Source organism: Bos grunniens, chromosome 11 (genome assembly GCF_055505025.1).
Source record: "Bos grunniens cultivar Pamir isolate PY7600 chromosome 11, Bosgru_T2T1.0, whole genome shotgun sequence".
Taxonomy (NCBI): domain Eukaryota; kingdom Metazoa; phylum Chordata; class Mammalia; order Artiodactyla; family Bovidae; genus Bos; species Bos grunniens.
In genome coordinates, this window is record NC_141175.1 from 97,871,258 (window position 1) to 97,888,519 (window position 17,262).

General features: G+C 40.5%; 1 protein-coding gene across 1 annotated transcript in view; it reads right to left on the bottom strand.

The window, feature by feature from the left end:
• TACR1 (tachykinin receptor 1) overlaps positions 1 to 17,262 on the bottom strand; it is a 178,978-nt gene that overhangs the window by 12,952 nt on the left and 148,764 nt on the right. The window contains exon 4 of the mRNA XM_086327761.1: positions 4,227 to 4,377. Coding sequence (XP_086183887.1) covers positions 4,227 to 4,377 — 151 coding nt within the window. The remainder of the gene's footprint in view (positions 1 to 4,226; positions 4,378 to 17,262) is intronic.

A 17,262-nucleotide genomic window follows, 5' to 3' on the forward strand; every position in this document is an offset into this window, starting at 1 on the left:
CTCACAAACAAATCCAAAACAATAATTAAAAAAATGTACAATAGATAGACCCACTGAACAAAGGAAACCAGAAATGATATCCACCAGTTAAGAACAAAGCTCACTAAAGCACGAACTGGAAAACAGACTAAAACAAGGTGCCAACTGGGAAAAAACAACGAAGACAGAACAAACCAACCATATGGTGAGAAAAAGAAAGAAAAGAACAACAGAATAGAGTGTAAAGTTAAATAGAGGTAGATAAAGAACACACAGATTTGTTGCATTTCTATATACTACTAATGAACTATCAGAGGAGAAATTAAGAAAAGAATCCCATTTACAATTGCATCAAAAAGACTTAAATATTTAAGGATAAACTGAACCAAGGATCTAGAAGAATTGTACATGGAAAACTATAAAACACTGATGAAATAAGTTGAAGAAGACACAAACAAAAATCAATATAGACCAATATATAGCATACTTACAGATTGGAAGAATTAATATTGTTAAAATGACCATACTACTCAAGGCAACATACAGACTCAATGTAACTTATCAAAATATCAAAGACAATCTCACAGAACTAGAACTAATAATTCTAAAATTTATATGGGCACACAAAAGACTCCAAATAGATATAACAATCTTAAGAAAGAAGAACAAAGCTAAGGGTATTATGCTCCTAATTTCAAAAAGCTATGCTAAAATCTACAGTGATCAAAACAGTATGGTACTGGCACAAAGCAGACACAGAGCTCAGTAGAATAGAATAGAGATCCCAGAAATAAACCCACACTCATATGGTCAATTAATCTATGACAACAGAGGCGAGAATCTACAACTGGGAAAAGAAAGCCTCTTCAACAAAATATGTTGGGAAAGTTGACTGCTGCATACAAAATAATCAAACTGGATCACATTGTCACATAATGATTGGACATAAAATCAAAGTGGATGGAATAAATAAATTCAAAGTAGACGAAAAACTTAAATGAAAAAGACCCAAAACCATAAAACGTCTAAAAGAAACCATAAGTACCACCCTTTTTGACACTGGTCTTAGCTGGTTTTTTATTTGTCTCCTCAGGCAAGGGAAACAAAAGCAAAAATAAGCAAGTGGGACTACATCAAAGTGAAAAGCTTTTGCACAGTGAGGGAAACCACAAACAAAGCAAAAAGGCAGCCTACTGAATTGAAGAAGATATTTGCAAACAATATATCTGTTAGGAGATTAATATCCAAAATATGCAAAGAACTCTTATAACTCAACATCAAGAAAACCATACAACTGCATTAAAAAATAAGCAGGGACTTGTATAGATTTTTTTCCCCAAGAAGATATACAGGTGGCCAAATGGCACATGTAAAGATTCCCAACATCACTAATCAATAGGGAACTGCAAACCAAACCACAATGAGATATCACTCACATGTATCATAAGGCTATATCACAAAGACAACAACAAGTGCTGGCAAGGAGAAGCTGTTAGTGGAAACAGAAGCTCGTGCAGCCGCGCTGGAAACCAGTATGAAGATTCCTTAACAAATTGAAAATAGAACATAGCATCCAGCGACTCCACTCCTGGGTATTTATCCAAAGGAAACAAAGACACTTTGAAAAGATTCATGCACCCTAATGTTTATAGCAACATTACAATGGCGAAGATATGAAAGCAACCTAAGTGTCCCCTGATAGAGGAATGGGTATAAAATACATACAGAAGTAATGCTCAAAATTCTCCAAGCCAGGCTTCAGCAATACATGAACTGTGAACTTCCAGATGTTCAAGCTGGTTTTAGAAAAGACAGAGGAACCAGAGTTCAAATTGCCAACATCCGCTGGATCATAGAAAAAGCAAGAGAGTTCCAGAAAAACATCTATTTCTGCTTTATTGACTATGCCAAAGCCTTTGACTTTGTGGATCACAATAAACTGTGGAAAATTCTGAAAGAGATGGGAATACCAGACCACCTGACCTGCCTCTTGAGAAACCTATATGCAGGTCAGGAAGCAACAGTTAGAATGGGACATGGAACAACAGACTGGTTCCAAATAGGAAAAGGAGTACGTCAAGGCTGTATATTGTCACCCTGCTTATTTAACTTCTATGCAGAGTACATCATGAGAAACGCTGGACTGGAAGAAGCACAAGCTGGAATCAAGACTGCCGGGAGAAATATCAATAACCTCATATATGCATGTGACACCACCCTTATGGCAGAAAGTGAAGAGGAACGAAAAAGCCTCTTGATGAAAGTGAAAGTGGAGAGTGAAAAAGTTGGCTGAAAGCTCAACATTCAGAAAATGAAGATCATGGCATTCGGTCCCATCACTTCATGGGAAATAGATGGGGAAACAGTGGAAACAGTGTCAGACTTTATTTTTTTGGGCTCCAAAATCACTGCAGATGGTGACTGCAGCCATGAAATTAAAAGACGCTTACTCCTTGGAAGGAAAGTTATGACCAATCTAGATAGCATATTGAAAAGCAGAGACCTTACTTTGCCAACAAAGGTCCGTCTAGTCAAGGCTATGGTTTTTCCAGTGGTCATGTATGGATGTGTGAGTTGGACTGTGAAGAAGGCTGAGCGCCGAAGAATTGATGCTTTTGAACTGTGGTGTTGGAGAAGACTCTTGAGAGTCCCTTGGACTGCAAGGAGGTCCAACCAGTCCATTCTAAAGGAGATCAGCCCTGGGTGTTCTTTGGAAGGAATGCTGCTAAAGCTGAAACTCCAGTACTTTGGCCACCTCATGCGAAGAGTTGACTCATTGGAAAAGACTCTGATGCTGGGAGGGATTGGGGGCAGGAGGAAAAGGGGACGACAGAGGATGATTGGCTGGATGGCATCACTGACTTGATGGACTAAGTTTGAGTGAACTCCGGGAGTTGGTGATGGACAGGCAGGCCTGGCGTGCTGCGATTCAAGGGGTCGAAAAAAGTCGGACACGACTGAGCGACTGAACTGAACTGAACTGAGGGACAGAGGGTTACTGGAATTATTGTGGTGATAATGGATGCAAATGTCCAATCATTATGCAATACACCTGAAACTAAATACTATTGTAAGTCGACTATATTTCAGTAAAACAAAGGTATCTAGCATCTGCACAATGAAACACTATGCAAGGTGGTACTAAAAGAGGGGAAAAAAAGAATGAGAAAGCTGTTTCTATATTGAGTTTTGAAGATTTTGTGGATACTGTTAAGTTTAAGAATGAGGGGAAGAAAAGTGCATATTTACTATTTATGTAAAAAAGAAAAGAACATATGTTTATTTGGCTTATAAATACATTACAATATCTGAAAGGATTAATAACAAATAACGGTGGTTACCATGGTGAGTGTGTGTGTGTGTGTGTGTGTGTGTGTGTGTGTGTGCGTGCACACATGCGCATAAGTGCATAAACATTTGGGAACTCAATAGAGGACCTAGAAAGGAGTGAGCCTTTTCATGGTAAGACTCAATATATTTTTTGACTTTTAATTTTCAAGCAATTGAAGACTTGCAGGAAGTTGCAAAAATCGGACAGAGAATTCTCAGATACCCATGACAAAGCTTCTCCCAGTGATACCACCTTACATAGCTATGCCACACCATCAAAATCAAGAAACCGATGCTAGTACAGTACTATTAACTAATCTACAGGCTGTACTTGGAATTTGCCAGCTTTTACATGCACTTTTTTGGTGTATAGTTCTATGAAATTTTATCATATGCAGAGATAAGTAAAAAAATCCACAGTAATCAGGATACAGAACTGCTCCGTTATCGCAAGGAAATTCACTCATGCAATCGCTTTGTAGGCAGATTCTTCCCCCAGTACTGATCCTGGCAATTCCCAGTTTGTTCCCAATCACCATAGTTTTGTTTCTTTTAGTGCTGTTTAACGTTTGAATGAAATGAAAGTATTATTTTGTCAAATCGTAATAACTAAAGAGAGCTGAATAGCTCTTCATGCTTCTGTGGGTAAATCTGTGTGCTTGTGTTTTATGAACTGACAGTTTTCTGTTAGCTTTAGGGTGAGAATGAGGAGGCTTTTGCCTGTATAGGCAGGCCTAGGTTACAACACATTGAAGGAAGATTTCTTCCTCCCCTCCCCTTTCCTCCCCTCCTTTCTACAGTTCTGGGGACCCAGGGACTGCCTCCGGGACTCCTGAGGCTCTGGGGCTCACATGCTTACCAGTCTGTCACCTGTGCCGGGGAGGGGGGGGGTTAAGTGCTGCTAGCCCTTTGCTCACCTTGCGCTTGGCAGAGACTTGCTCGTGGTAGCGGTCAGAGGAGTCCCCAGGGATCTCACTGGCCCACAGTGTGATGCCCACGACAGTGTAAGCATAACCTATCACCAGCAGGGGGAGGAAGTAGATCAGCACAGTCACGCAGATATGGTACCTGCAAGAAGATGAGTGAGAGTAGTCAGTTCAAGAAGTAACAGGGCTGGTCAAGCCTTGACGGTTACCTGTCTCAGACTAGTTACTTGCATGAATAAGTAGGTGATCTATTAGTGGATAAAGTAGAGAAAGCAAATCTTTTTGATATGTTTTTCTTGTGGATTTTTCCATAATGGAGATTCCTGTTCAGAAGGAAAAGAACATAATGAAAGGGAACTGAATTTGTTGAACATGTATGGCAATTTTAGTTCAGTATTGCTTACTGCTCCCTCCAAAGAAAAATACAAACTTGGGCTGAATTAATAGGAGTATATTTTCTAGAATAAAGAAGGTGATTGTACCACTCAATAGTACTTGTCAGATTTAAAAACTTAGGCTTAGTTTTGATGCAGGGACATGGATCAATAGAACAACTAGTACATTCATGTGAGAACAGTTGTGATGGTTAATAAGACTTGTTTAGTTGCTAACTTTTGTCTTAATTTTTTGCAGTTCCATGGAGTGTAGCCAGCCAGGCTCCTCTGTCCATGGGATTTCCTAGGCAAGAATACTGGAGTAGATTGCCATTACTTTTTCCAACTGGATCTTCCTGACCCAAAGATCAAACTCATGTGTCGTGCATTGGCAAGTGAACTCTTTACTACTGAGTTAAGCTATTCTAAATGACAAATGGATTCACAGATGTAAGTATAATTATCTCGGAGAGAGACAAAACTTATCCCAGAATTAGGATCAGTAGGTGAGAGCTACAAAGGTTAAGCTACTTCTAAGCATAGTTCTTAAATACATATCTCTTGATGGAAGCTGTCTGGGTCTCTGAGTTACTGCTTGAAAGACAGTTACCAAAGGATTTGAGTCTGACTGGAACATGAACAAGAAACAAACCTTCGCAGTGTTAGCCCACAGATTCTGAGATTTCCTACAACGGCACAACTTGAGGGTCATTGTAAGTTGGACGTTTAAATGTTATTTGAATTTTGAGAAAGAATATTTTTTCTCAGAGGGTCCTTGGGAGATGTGGCTAGTTATAAGGCTTTCCCTCTGATGTGCGTGTAATGCAAAAGCTCAGAATTTCTAATATAATAACATGAGAACAGCTAATAATTGGGGAGGTTTACTGTAGGTCACTGTATTAATAATTACATTAATGATAGTGTTAATAGCAGAACTGGAAGTTAGATTTTATTTAGAGAAGAACACAATGCCAAGGACTTTACTGGCAGTATTTTCTTTAACCCTCAAAACAAGGGTAGTGAGAAATGGAATATTTCCTGCCATATCAACAAACAAGTATGTCACAGTCATCAGCAATTCCATCCCTCCAAATGTGAATTTCTGAGCCTGCAGGCCACCCAGAAAGAACAATACCTACTATCCAGCAGCCTCAGCCACTCCCCATGGTGAGCACTGAGAGCTGGAGTGTGTGTGTGTGAAAAGCATTAGAAACTGGCCCCAGATAGCTGAGATATATATGAAAGAAATGACTTCAGTGAGCCCAGGCTCTTGTATCTGCTCACATAAAAAAAGGCACTAAATTACTTGAGATATCTGGTTTTCTTTAATTAACAATAGTCTTTTGATGTTCGGACTACTTGCCCCTTGTTGCAAACTTCTATATAACTTGACTCCTCCTCCTGCCTCCTGAGAGCAGTTCTCTCAGGGTTACTTGCGATGCTGTTTCCTGGACTTGAAGTCCTAAAGTAAAAGTGAAGTCGCTCAGTCGTGTCCGACTCTTTGCGACCCCATGGACTGTAGCCCACCAGGCTCCTCCGCCCATGGGATTCTCCAGGCAAGAGTACTGGAGTGGGTTGCCATTTCCTTCTCCAGGGGATCTTCCTGATCCAGGGATCGAACCCAGGTCTCCCGCATTGCAGGCAGATGCTTTAACCTCTGAGCCACCAGGGAAGCCTCAAAGTCCTAAAAATTCCCATCAAATAAAACATAACTTGCAACTTCCAGGTTGTGATTATTTTTTAAATGGACAGTTTTGGCAACCAACAAAGGGATCCAGAATGGATTCCTATCCTTGACCTGAACTCTACGAGAATCTGGAGCCTTGGTACCAGCAGAGGCCTCTTGTGTCCATCTGCCTCCTTGAAATCCAGACAGATTTGAGTGAATCTTCCTGGATCTCAGATGTCCTGTATTGGTTGATGACCTTGAGTTTTATTTGGGGGAAAATGTTATCTTTGAAACTTGGTTTCAAGAAGAGGTACCTGGGTTTCTCAGTTTAGACATTGGGTGGGACACCCTCAAAGTACTGGGAGGACTTTTCTCAATTTAGGTGCTGAGTAGGATATCCTCAGTGTTAAGGCACTGGGAAGATTTTGCTCAAGCAGGAGATCCTCAGTGTTAAAGCCCTGGGAAGACTCATTTTGGATACTGAGTGGTTAGCCTCAGTTTAGAGACTGAGAAGACTGCTCAAACACTGGGCAAGGTGGATTAGCGGGGAAGACTGGCTTGTTGTTTTTCCTTGACTTGGTTACCTTAATAGAGTTTGTCAAAATAAAACGGAAATCTTCTGAGAGCTTCTGAGCTCCAAAAAGGGACTCTCTTCCTGGCTGGCAATGGCCTTCTCAGATGACTGAGAAATTTGCAGGAACAAGATCTCATGCCATGCAGCTTGTTCCTACAGGAAAACCCACTCATGTAATTAACAAACTGCTCAACAGGGGACACACATAAGAACTGGCTATCCCACAATCTGAGCATCCATGGAAGTCTTATACTCCACTGGGAAACCCAAGACACATAAGATGGGGCTTAAACAACTCTGGGGCAAAACTAGAGAACTTAAGCTCCCAAAAAGCACACAGTGGCCCATCACATGCAATTTTATCTCAACAGACTGACTTCAAAATGGAAAATAAAGGTTTCAAAATAAAAATGAATGAGAAATTGCCAATAGCCATACAAAACTTACAGGTATTTACTTGATTGGAAATTGGAGAAAACCTCACCATGGAAATTGAGTGGGCTCTTTCATTGCCTATGCAATTAAGTTTCATTAAGGTGAAAAGCTGGCTTAGTAAAAAAATATATTTTCAGCCTTTAAACAAAGACTTTCTAGAGGGAAACTTGCATTTCTCTGTGTCTTTGAGATGTAAATGTTCTGCCCTATCTTCCCAGGTCGACCTGTACTTGTTTGATTTGTTTGTTTGTGTTTTTGAAAACTTGGTCTTGAGAGTAAAACTCTGTGGGTTTAGATTACATCCTCTTCCATTCTCTTATGGGGAGGCCTTTTGCATCTTAATGGTTTGAATTTCTATTGAGATATATTTTATTGGTGGCCAATTGATGGATCATTTAAAATTGGAAAAACTAACTGGTAAATCTAAAGTATGCTCATCACAGCCAGTGGTCTTGCTGGTACCTATAAACAAAAATCAAACTAAAGGTGAAATTATGTATCTAATAATTAAACTAAGGACTTCCATAGTTTATTTAAAATAAGTTTAAAAAACTGGCTTGAGAAGCTTCATTTGTGGTCTGTGCTTCTTCTCAATGGGTTTTACAATGTCTAAAAAGAGTATTAAAATAATTATAATATAAGCATGAAAAACCTGTAAGGAAAGTCTGACTATAATTCCCAACAAGTTAGAATTTCTTTAAGGTATTATCTCAAATGAATAAAGAAATATTTGGATGATTACTTAAAATGGGACCAATGAAATGTGGTTAAAACAAGATTTGATATTACTACATTACCTAAAGCTAAATGGTTCAAAAGGGACACCTACTGGTTCCCAACATTAAAAGCCAAACAAGCCCATCCTATTTACCTCAGGTTTTATGATATATATTAGAGAGGCTGAATGAATCACAAGGAATCAAGATTGCTGGGAGAAATATCAACAAGCTCAGATATGCAGATGACACCAACCTAATAGTAGAAAGTAAAAGAGGAACTAAAGAGCCTCTTGATGAAGGTGAAAGAGGAGAGTGAAAGCGCTGGCTTAAAACTCAACATTCAAAAAACTAAGATCATGGCATCTGGTCCCATCACTTCATGGCAAATTGATGGGAAAACAGGATAAAAGAAATTAAAACAAAAATAAACAAATGGAAAAAAAATAAATAAACAAACAGGATCTAATTAAACTTAAAAGTTTTTGTATTGCACAGGGAACTGTCGGGTAGTTAGAATAGGAAAAAGGAGTCCAGAATGGCGGTGGCTAAAAGACGAGGAAGGGAAAAGCCCACGAAAATAGAATAAAGGAAGATATGAGGACCGGAGTGAGGACCTCAGGTAGAAGAAACAGCATTCCGGCTAGCCCAGTTTACACGGGGCAGGCCCAGGGGGAGGGAAAAACATATAAAAAGAGGAGCCAAAAGGCTGGGGATCTCTCTCTCTCGTACTCTCTCTCTCTCTCTTCTCTTTGCATCTTTTGGATTGGCATGCCATCATGCCTCAAGGATGTGTTTTCCTTTATTTTCTAAATAAAACTGAGCTGTAACACGGAGCTGTAACACTCTGTACAGATCTGTCTGAGAGCCGTAACACTGATCTGTCCAAGAGCTGTGACACAGTCTGTCCAAGAGCTATGACACACTGAAGGCTTTAACGTCCGTCACTTCAAATTTTTGCTGTGATGGGACAGAACTGAGGAAATGACACACTCCCCTGACAGAACCATGGACAAAATGAAAATACAAACTGCTGAATGGGGGAAAATACTTATAAATGATATAACTGATAATGGTTCAATATTCAAAATATATAAACAGTTCATACAACTCAATATCAAGAAATAACCCAATTAAAAAATATACAGAAGAAGACCTGAATAGACATATTTCAAGGAAGACATAGATAGCTAACAGGCACATGAAAACATGCTTAACATCACTAATTATGAGAAAAACACGTCGAAACCGTAGTGAGATATCATCTCACCACTATCAGAATGGCTATCATCAAAGAGGAACTAAAGAGCATTTTGATAAAGGTGAAAGAGGAGAGTCAAAATGGTAGCTTAAAACTCAACATTTAAAAGAAACTAAGATCATGGCTTCCGGTCTCATCACTTCATGGCAAATAGATGGGGAAACAATGGGAACAGTGAGAGACTTTATTTTCTTGGGTTCCAAAATCACTGCAGATCGTGACTGCAGCCATGAAACTAAAAGACACTTGCTCCTTAGAAGAAAAGCTATGACAAACCTCTACAGTATATTAAAAAGCAGAGACATTACTTTGTCAACAAAGGTCCATCTAGTCAAAGTTATGGTTTTTGCAGCAGTCATGTATGGATGTGAGAGTTGGACCATAAAGAAGGCTGAGCGCCAAAGAATTGATGCTTTTGAACTGTGGTGTTGGAGAAGACTTTTGAGAGTCCCTTGGACTTCTAGGAGATCAAACCAGTCAATTCTAAAGGAAATCAGTCCTGAATATTCAATGGAGTGGCTGTTGCTGAAGCTCCAATACTTTGGCCACCTGATGTGAAGAGCTGACTCATTGGAAAAGACCCTGATGCTGGGAAAGATTGAAGGCAGGAGGAGAAGGGGATGACAGAGGATGAAATGGTTGGATGGTATCACTGACTCAATAGACATGAGTTTGAGCAAATTCCAGGAGATGGTGAAGGACAGGGAAGCCTGGTGTGCTGCAGTCCATGGGGTTGCAAAGAGTCAGACACGACTGAGTAACTAAACAAAAATCATCAAAAAATCTACAGATAACAAATGTTGGTGAGAATGTGGAGAAAAGGGAATGCTCCTACACTGTTGGTAGGAATGTAAATCAGTGAAGCCACTATAGAAAACAGAAAGGAGGTTCCTCAAAAAACTAAAAGTAGAACTATATATGACCTAGCAATTTTCCTCCTGAATGTATGTCAAAAAAAAAAAAAAAACTAATTCAAAAGAATACATGCATCCCAATGTTCATGGCAGCATTATTGACCATAGCCAAGCTATGGAAACCACCTAAGTATTCATCAACAGATGAATGAATAAAGAAGATGTGGTATATAAATATGAAATACTACTTAGCCATAAAAATAATTAAATTTTGCCACTTGCAACAACATGGATGGACTTGGAGGGTACTTAGTGAAATAAGTCAGACAGAAAGAAAAATACTGTATGTTATCCCTTATACGTGGAATCTAAAAAATAAAACAAATTAATGAATGTAACAACAAAGAAAATACTCATAGGTATAGCAACAACCTAGTGCTTACCAGTGGTGAGAGGCAAGGGTGGAGGGGCAAGATAGAAGTATAGGATTCAGTTCAGTTCAATCGCTCAGTCATGTCCGACTCTTTGCGACCCCATGAACCGCAGCACGCTAGGCCTCCCTGTCCATCACCAACTCTCGGAGTTCACCCAGACTCATGTACAGGATTAAGAGGTACAAATTACTATATATAAAATAAATAAGCTACAAGGATATATTGCAAAGTATAGGGGATATAGCCAATATTATATAATAACTATAAATGGAGGATAACTTCTAAAATTGTGAATCACTATGCTGCACTATGGAGAAGGCAATGGCACCCCACTCCAGTACTCTTGCCTGGAAAAATCCCATGGATGGAGGAGCCTGGTAGGGTTGCTAAGAGTTGGACACAACTGAGTGACTTCACTTTCACTTTTCACTTTCATGTGTTGGAGAAGGAAATGGCAACCCACTCCAGTGTTCTTGCCTGGAGAATCCCAGGGATGGGGGAGTCTGGTGGCCTGCCATCTATGGGGTCACACAGAGTCGGACACGACTGAAGCAACTTAGCAGCATCAGCAGCATGCTATACTAAAATATATAATATTATTAATCAACTGTACTACAATCTTTTAAAAAGACCAAATAAAAACACAAAAATTCAATGCATAAATCTCATGTCTCTCATCATGTGGGAACCAAAGCAGTCCCTTCTGTCACAGACTATTGTAGTCACTCTCGATTTATTCTCTGGCTCACTTTGGCGCATCCCTGATCCCTGATCTCTGAGCTCTTCTTCCAAGGCCGATATTAATTCTGAGAGCTGACTATCAGATTTGAGAGCCAAAAAAATCCCCCATGAAGCTGTACAAAAATAACTTTATACTAGGTTCTATTGATCAATTCTCTAAAATAGTGATTTTGGCAAAATATTAAAATGTAAGTTTATCTCCAATGAACTGCAAGAATGTGGTAAAACTTTTCCAAGATGTCAAGATGGAAGAAGTGTTTATTTTCATCTTTTCTAATGATTAAATTTCAATCATTTGACCTACATTCATTTAAATTTGGATATTGGATTGAGCATTTGCAGTTTCTATGTGAAAGGGGTTTGTCTGAGCTAGATTTTCTGTCTCTTTGAATTTGTCTATTCTAAGTATTTTAGATAAGTGGAATCATACAATATTTGCCTTTTCTGTCTGGCTTATTCACTTAGCATTATGTTTGCAAGGTTCATCCATGTTATAGCATGTATCAGAACTTCATTCTTTTTTAAGGCTAAATAATATTCCACATATATATTTATAACATTTTGAATATCCGTTCATCTAATGAGAAGCATCTGAGTTGTTTCCACTTTTTGGCTATTGTGAATAAACTTTGTACTCTTTGGTGTACAAGTATTTGTTAGAGGCCCTGCATTCAATTCTGAGTATATATCTAGAAGTGAAATTGCTGGGTCTTATTATTAAGAATAATTTAATAATAATTAAGTTATTAATTATCCATGTTTGAGTATGAACCTGTCTATAATTCTTTTTAGTTGAAATTAAATCTATACTTTTTATTGCTCACAAATGAATAACAAAATAACTTTTCCTTCTTAAAAAAGAGACTGATAAACTAGGGTGACTGATTCAGCTTAGGATTTTCCTAATGGTCTGATCTGTGATTTTCCAAAGAGCACGTTGTTTTAAAATATAGATTTTACTTTTTTAAATTCAGGAGTAGTGAGGCCTATGTTCTGTGACGTTCGGCGTCAGCTATGAGTTCATAGTCTTCAAAGGAAAGAACTCTCTCCAGGACCAAAGGAATACAGTCTCTCATGTGTTTGCAGCAGTGTAACAATTTTATTAAAAGTCAGGAAGTAATAGGGACAGCTTCTGGCACAGATACCAGATGGGTTAGGAAGAAAGCCACATACAGCTTTTAGGATATCTTATTATATATACCTTTTGACCTGTTACTAAAAATAGTTTTGGCATGGTATTAGGTCAGTTTGTTTCCCTTAGATCTTGTAACAAAGGTTGGTCTCCTGACAACGCCAAGGAACCTGTTCCTATGGCTCTGATGTTATCGATTAACCAGCTCCCTAGCTCCCATGTGGGTGAATGGCCATAAATTCCAAATGGCCATAAATTCCAGGACATGGATGACTACATAACTGGGTCCATGGACTCCTTATCCACCTGCCTAAGAAATGCTGTCACTAACAGATCAAGACAAGTTTTCCATTGAAAAGATAGTTTATTAGTCATATTTCCCAAGAGAAAGGAGCATACCGTCTCACAGACGGTTACAGGCAGAGAGCATGGAGAAAATGTAGGAAAGTCTTCTACTATGTTTTTTGAGGGAAAGAATCAGTGAGGCAAGATAAACAGGCCTAGGATGGTCTTGTTTGAATCGTTTCAGTGGGGCCCAGTGTAGGGACTGCCCATAGATGTCAGACGTGGCCCTGGGGTGATTATGGCGGAGGACAGTGTCTTGCAGTATAAGAGCCCCGAAAAAGCAGATAGGTGATAGGTAGGGGCTTTGGGTTGTTTAGTTTGCATATGAAAGCACACTAGCAGGAGTTATCCCTAGGACTTATCTAGCCCTGGACAGGCAGTCCCTCTTAGATCATCAACAAGACCCAAGGTATCAAAGCATCAGATACAGAAACTAGAAAAAATTGTTAATACACACTTTAGTGATGTCATTAAATCTCAAACAACAATGTAGTTCCAGGGACTACCCTGGTGGCTCAGTGGTGAAGAATCCGCCTGCCAGTGCAGGAGACATGGGTTTGATCACCGATCGAGAAAGATCCCACGCACGTGCTGCAGAGCAACTACGCATGTGTGCCGCAACTATTGAGCCTGCGCTCTAGAGCCCAGGAGCCACAACCGCTAAGCTCGTGTGCCACAACTATTAAAGCCTGCATGCCCTAGAGCCAGAAGCCTGAGCACTGCAACTAGGGAGTAGGCCCCACTCACCACAACTAGAGAAAAGCCCGCTGTGCGACAGTGAAGGCCCAGCATGGCCAAAAATACATAAATGAAACCATTACAGACAATAATGTAGTTCCAACAGGCTTGTAGGCCTTGGATCTGAAATGGCAGTTCTCAAGGCTAGCCATATTCCAGAATAGCTTGAAGAATTTTCTAAACTGTGGTTTTGTGCTTCCACACTCACAACCAATTACATGAGTATCTCTGGACACTGATTATTTCAAAATCTCCCCCAATTATTCTCATGTGATTCTGAGCTTGAGAAAGACTTATCTAAGACAGTGTTTTGCAAAGTCTGAAACAGAACCAATAGCAGTTATCACCTTGGAACTTGTTATAAACGCAGATTCTCAATCTCGCTAAGTTGGAAACTGGGTGGGGCCCAGCCCTCCATATTTGCATAAGCCCTATACATGATTCTGAGGCTGGTTTAAGTTTAAGAACCACTGGTCCAAGGTAAGGAGCATCTGTGGCTTTGGTCAGAGAGCTGACTTTGATGTGAACGCAAGTCACATCTTCCTCAGGGTGTGTGGGCAGCTATCACCTTAAAAGGAAGTGGAGCTGGAGCTTGGGAGACTGGGGCCAGAGTCAAGTGTGAGGCAGGGCTTCCCCTATGCTTAATGGATGTTGATGCCCCTCGGTGCTGGGCCAGACCTCAAGCCACTGGAGCAGAAGTCCTGGACTTTTTGGGTCTGAACTGGCTCTGTTTCCTTTAAGTGTGTGCTCTTCTCCTTCCCAGCTCCTGCACCCAGCTGTGCTGGAGCAAGAAGGGCTCTTGTGGGTAGTTAGCAAGGTTTGGGGCTGGGTTGTGGCCGTTTGGCTACTGTCAGAGATCCAGACTGCCTCTGGTGTGTCGCCTGTACAGTTGCAAATAATAGCTGCCCTTTCCCTGCTGAGACACCACTTGGGGTTTGAGCTACTTCAGATCTCACAGTCCAGCTTTTTGGCTGGTTGTACCAGTCCTTGCTCCAGTGTGGAGCTGTGATGCCAGGCAAGTGGTGTTGGAATGTTCACTCAGTTCAGGCTGGGTGGCAAGCCTAGGAGGTTGCAGGAAACCAGTCAGCCATGGGTGCAGTTTCCATTTGTCCCCTTTGCCCTACTTCAGGGGCAAGCAAATCGTTATGCAGGCCTCATGAGCAGAGTCCTGGCTTTCTTCTGCCCTTCTGGAGCTGCCCACCAGCCCTCCAACCAGCCAACGAGGCTCATCTTCCTGGCGTTGGAACCCAGGGTTGGGGTGGCTAGTATGTGACTCAAACTGCTCACTTCCCAGGAAGGATCCCTGTGTAATTGCTCTTTTTCTCTGATTCTCTTCCCATAGGGACTGACCTGGTTAATTTTCTTCCCTTCCAACTCAATCTTTGTCGATCTTCCTTATAGCTTTGGTTACACATGACTTCTGCCACTTTCCAGTTAGTTTTAAGTGAGGATTGCTCCATATGAAGACATTATTTTTGATCTGTTTGTGGGAGGAACTAAGCTCTTTGTCTCCCTGCTATGCAATCTTGATCTCCCTCCTTATCTGCTTGATTACATGACATGGTTCTTAGAGGCAGAGCCTAGTTGTTGTTCAGTTGCTAAGTAATGTCTGACTCTTTGTGACTCCATCGATTGCAGCCAGATAGGCTCTCTTGTCTTTCACTCTCTCTCAGAGTTTTTTCAAACTCATGTCCATTGAGTCAGTGATGCCATCCAACCATCTTATCCTCTGTCTCCTCCTGCCCCCAATCTTTCCGAGCATCAAGGTCTTTTCCAATGAGTCAACTCTTCCTATGGATGGCCAAAGTATTGGAGCTTCAGCTTCAGCATCAGTCCTTCCAAGGAATATTCAGGGTTGATTTTCCTTAGAATTGACTGGCTTGATCTCCTCGAGTCCAAGGAACTCTCAAGAGTCTTCTCCAGCACCACAATTCAAAGCAGCAACTCATTGGGCTCAGCCTTCTTTATTGTCCAAGTCTCATATCCATACATGACTACTGGAAAAACCATAGCTTTGACTAGACAGACTTTTGTCAGCAAAGTGATATCTCTACTTTTTAGTACACTGTTTTGGTTGGTCATAGTTTTCCTTCCAAGGAGCAAGCGTCTTTTAATTTCATGGCTGCAGTCATCATCTGCAATGATTTTGGGGCCCAAGAAAATAAAGTCTGTCACTGTTTCCATTGTTTCCCCATCTATTGGCCATGAAGTGATGGGACTGGATGCCATGATCTTAGTTTTTTGAATGTTGAGTTTGCTGTAATCGACAGAGTCAAAATCTTTAACACAGTCAATGGAGCAGAAATAGATGTTTCCTGGTATTCCCTTGCTTTGCCTATGATCTAACAGATGTTGGCAGTTTGATCTCTGGTTCCTCCACCTTCTCTAAACCCAGCTTGTATATCTGAAAGTTCTAGGTTCACATACAACTGAAACCCAGTTTGAAGGATTTTGAACATAACTTTACAAGCATGTGAAATAAGCAAAAGTGTACAGTAGTTTGAACATTCTTTGGTATTGCCTTTCTTTGGGATTGGAATGAAAACTGACCTTTTCCAGGCTTGTGGCCACTGATGAGTTTTCCAAATTTGCTAACATATTTAGTGCATCACTTTAACAGCATCATCTTTTATGATTTGAAATAGCTCAATTGGAATTCCAACATCTCCACTAACTTTGTTCATAGTAATGCTTCCTAAGGCCCACTGGACTTCACACTTCAGGATGTCTGGCTCTAGGTGAGTGACTATGGCATCTTGGTTTTCTGGGTCATTAAGACTTTTTTGTATATTTTGTATATATTTTGTGTATTCTTGCCACCTATTCTCAATCTCTTCTGCTTCTATTAGGTCCTTACCATTTCTGTCCCTTAGTGTGCCCATCCTTGCATGAAATGTTCTCTTAATTCTCCAATTTGAAGAGATCTCTAGTCTTTTCCATTCTATTGTTTTCTTCCATTTCTTTGCATTGTTCACTTAAGAAGGGTTTCTATCTCTTCTTGCTATTCTTTGTAATTCTGCATTCAGTTGGGTGTATCTTTCCCTTTCTCCCTTGCCTTTTGCTTCTCACTTCAGTCGTGTGTGACTCTGTGCGACCCCAGAGACGGCAGCCTACCAGGCTCCTCCGTCTCTGGGATTCTCCAGGCAAGAACACTGGAGTGGGTTGCCATTTCCTTCTCCAGAGCATGAAAGTGAAAAGTGAAAGTGAAGTCGCTCAGTCGTGTCCAACTCTTCGTGACCCCATGGACTGCAGCCTGCCAGGCCCCTCCACCCATGGGAGTTTCCAGGCAAGAGTACTGGAGTGGGTTGCCATTGCCTTCTCCGCTTCTTTCCTTAGCTATTTGTAAATTCTCCTCAGACAACCACTTTGTCTTCTTTTGTTTCTTTTTCTTTGGGTTGGTTTTGGTCACTGCCTCCTGTACAATGTTACAAACTTGTGTCCATAGTGTTTTAGGCATTCTATCTCTCAGATCTAATCCCTTCAATCTATTCATCACTTTCACTGTATAATCATAAAGGATTTGATTTAGGTTATACCTGAATGGCCTAGTAATTTTCCTGACTTTCTTCAATTTAAGCCTGAGTTTTGCAATAAGGAGCTCATGATCTGAGCCACAGTCTGCTCCAGGTCTTATTTTTGTTGACTGTATAGTGCTTCTCCTATGCAGCTGTAAAGAGTATAATTAATCTGATTTCAGTATTGACCATCTGGTGATATCCATGTGTAGTAGCGTCATCTCTTGTGTTGTTGGTAG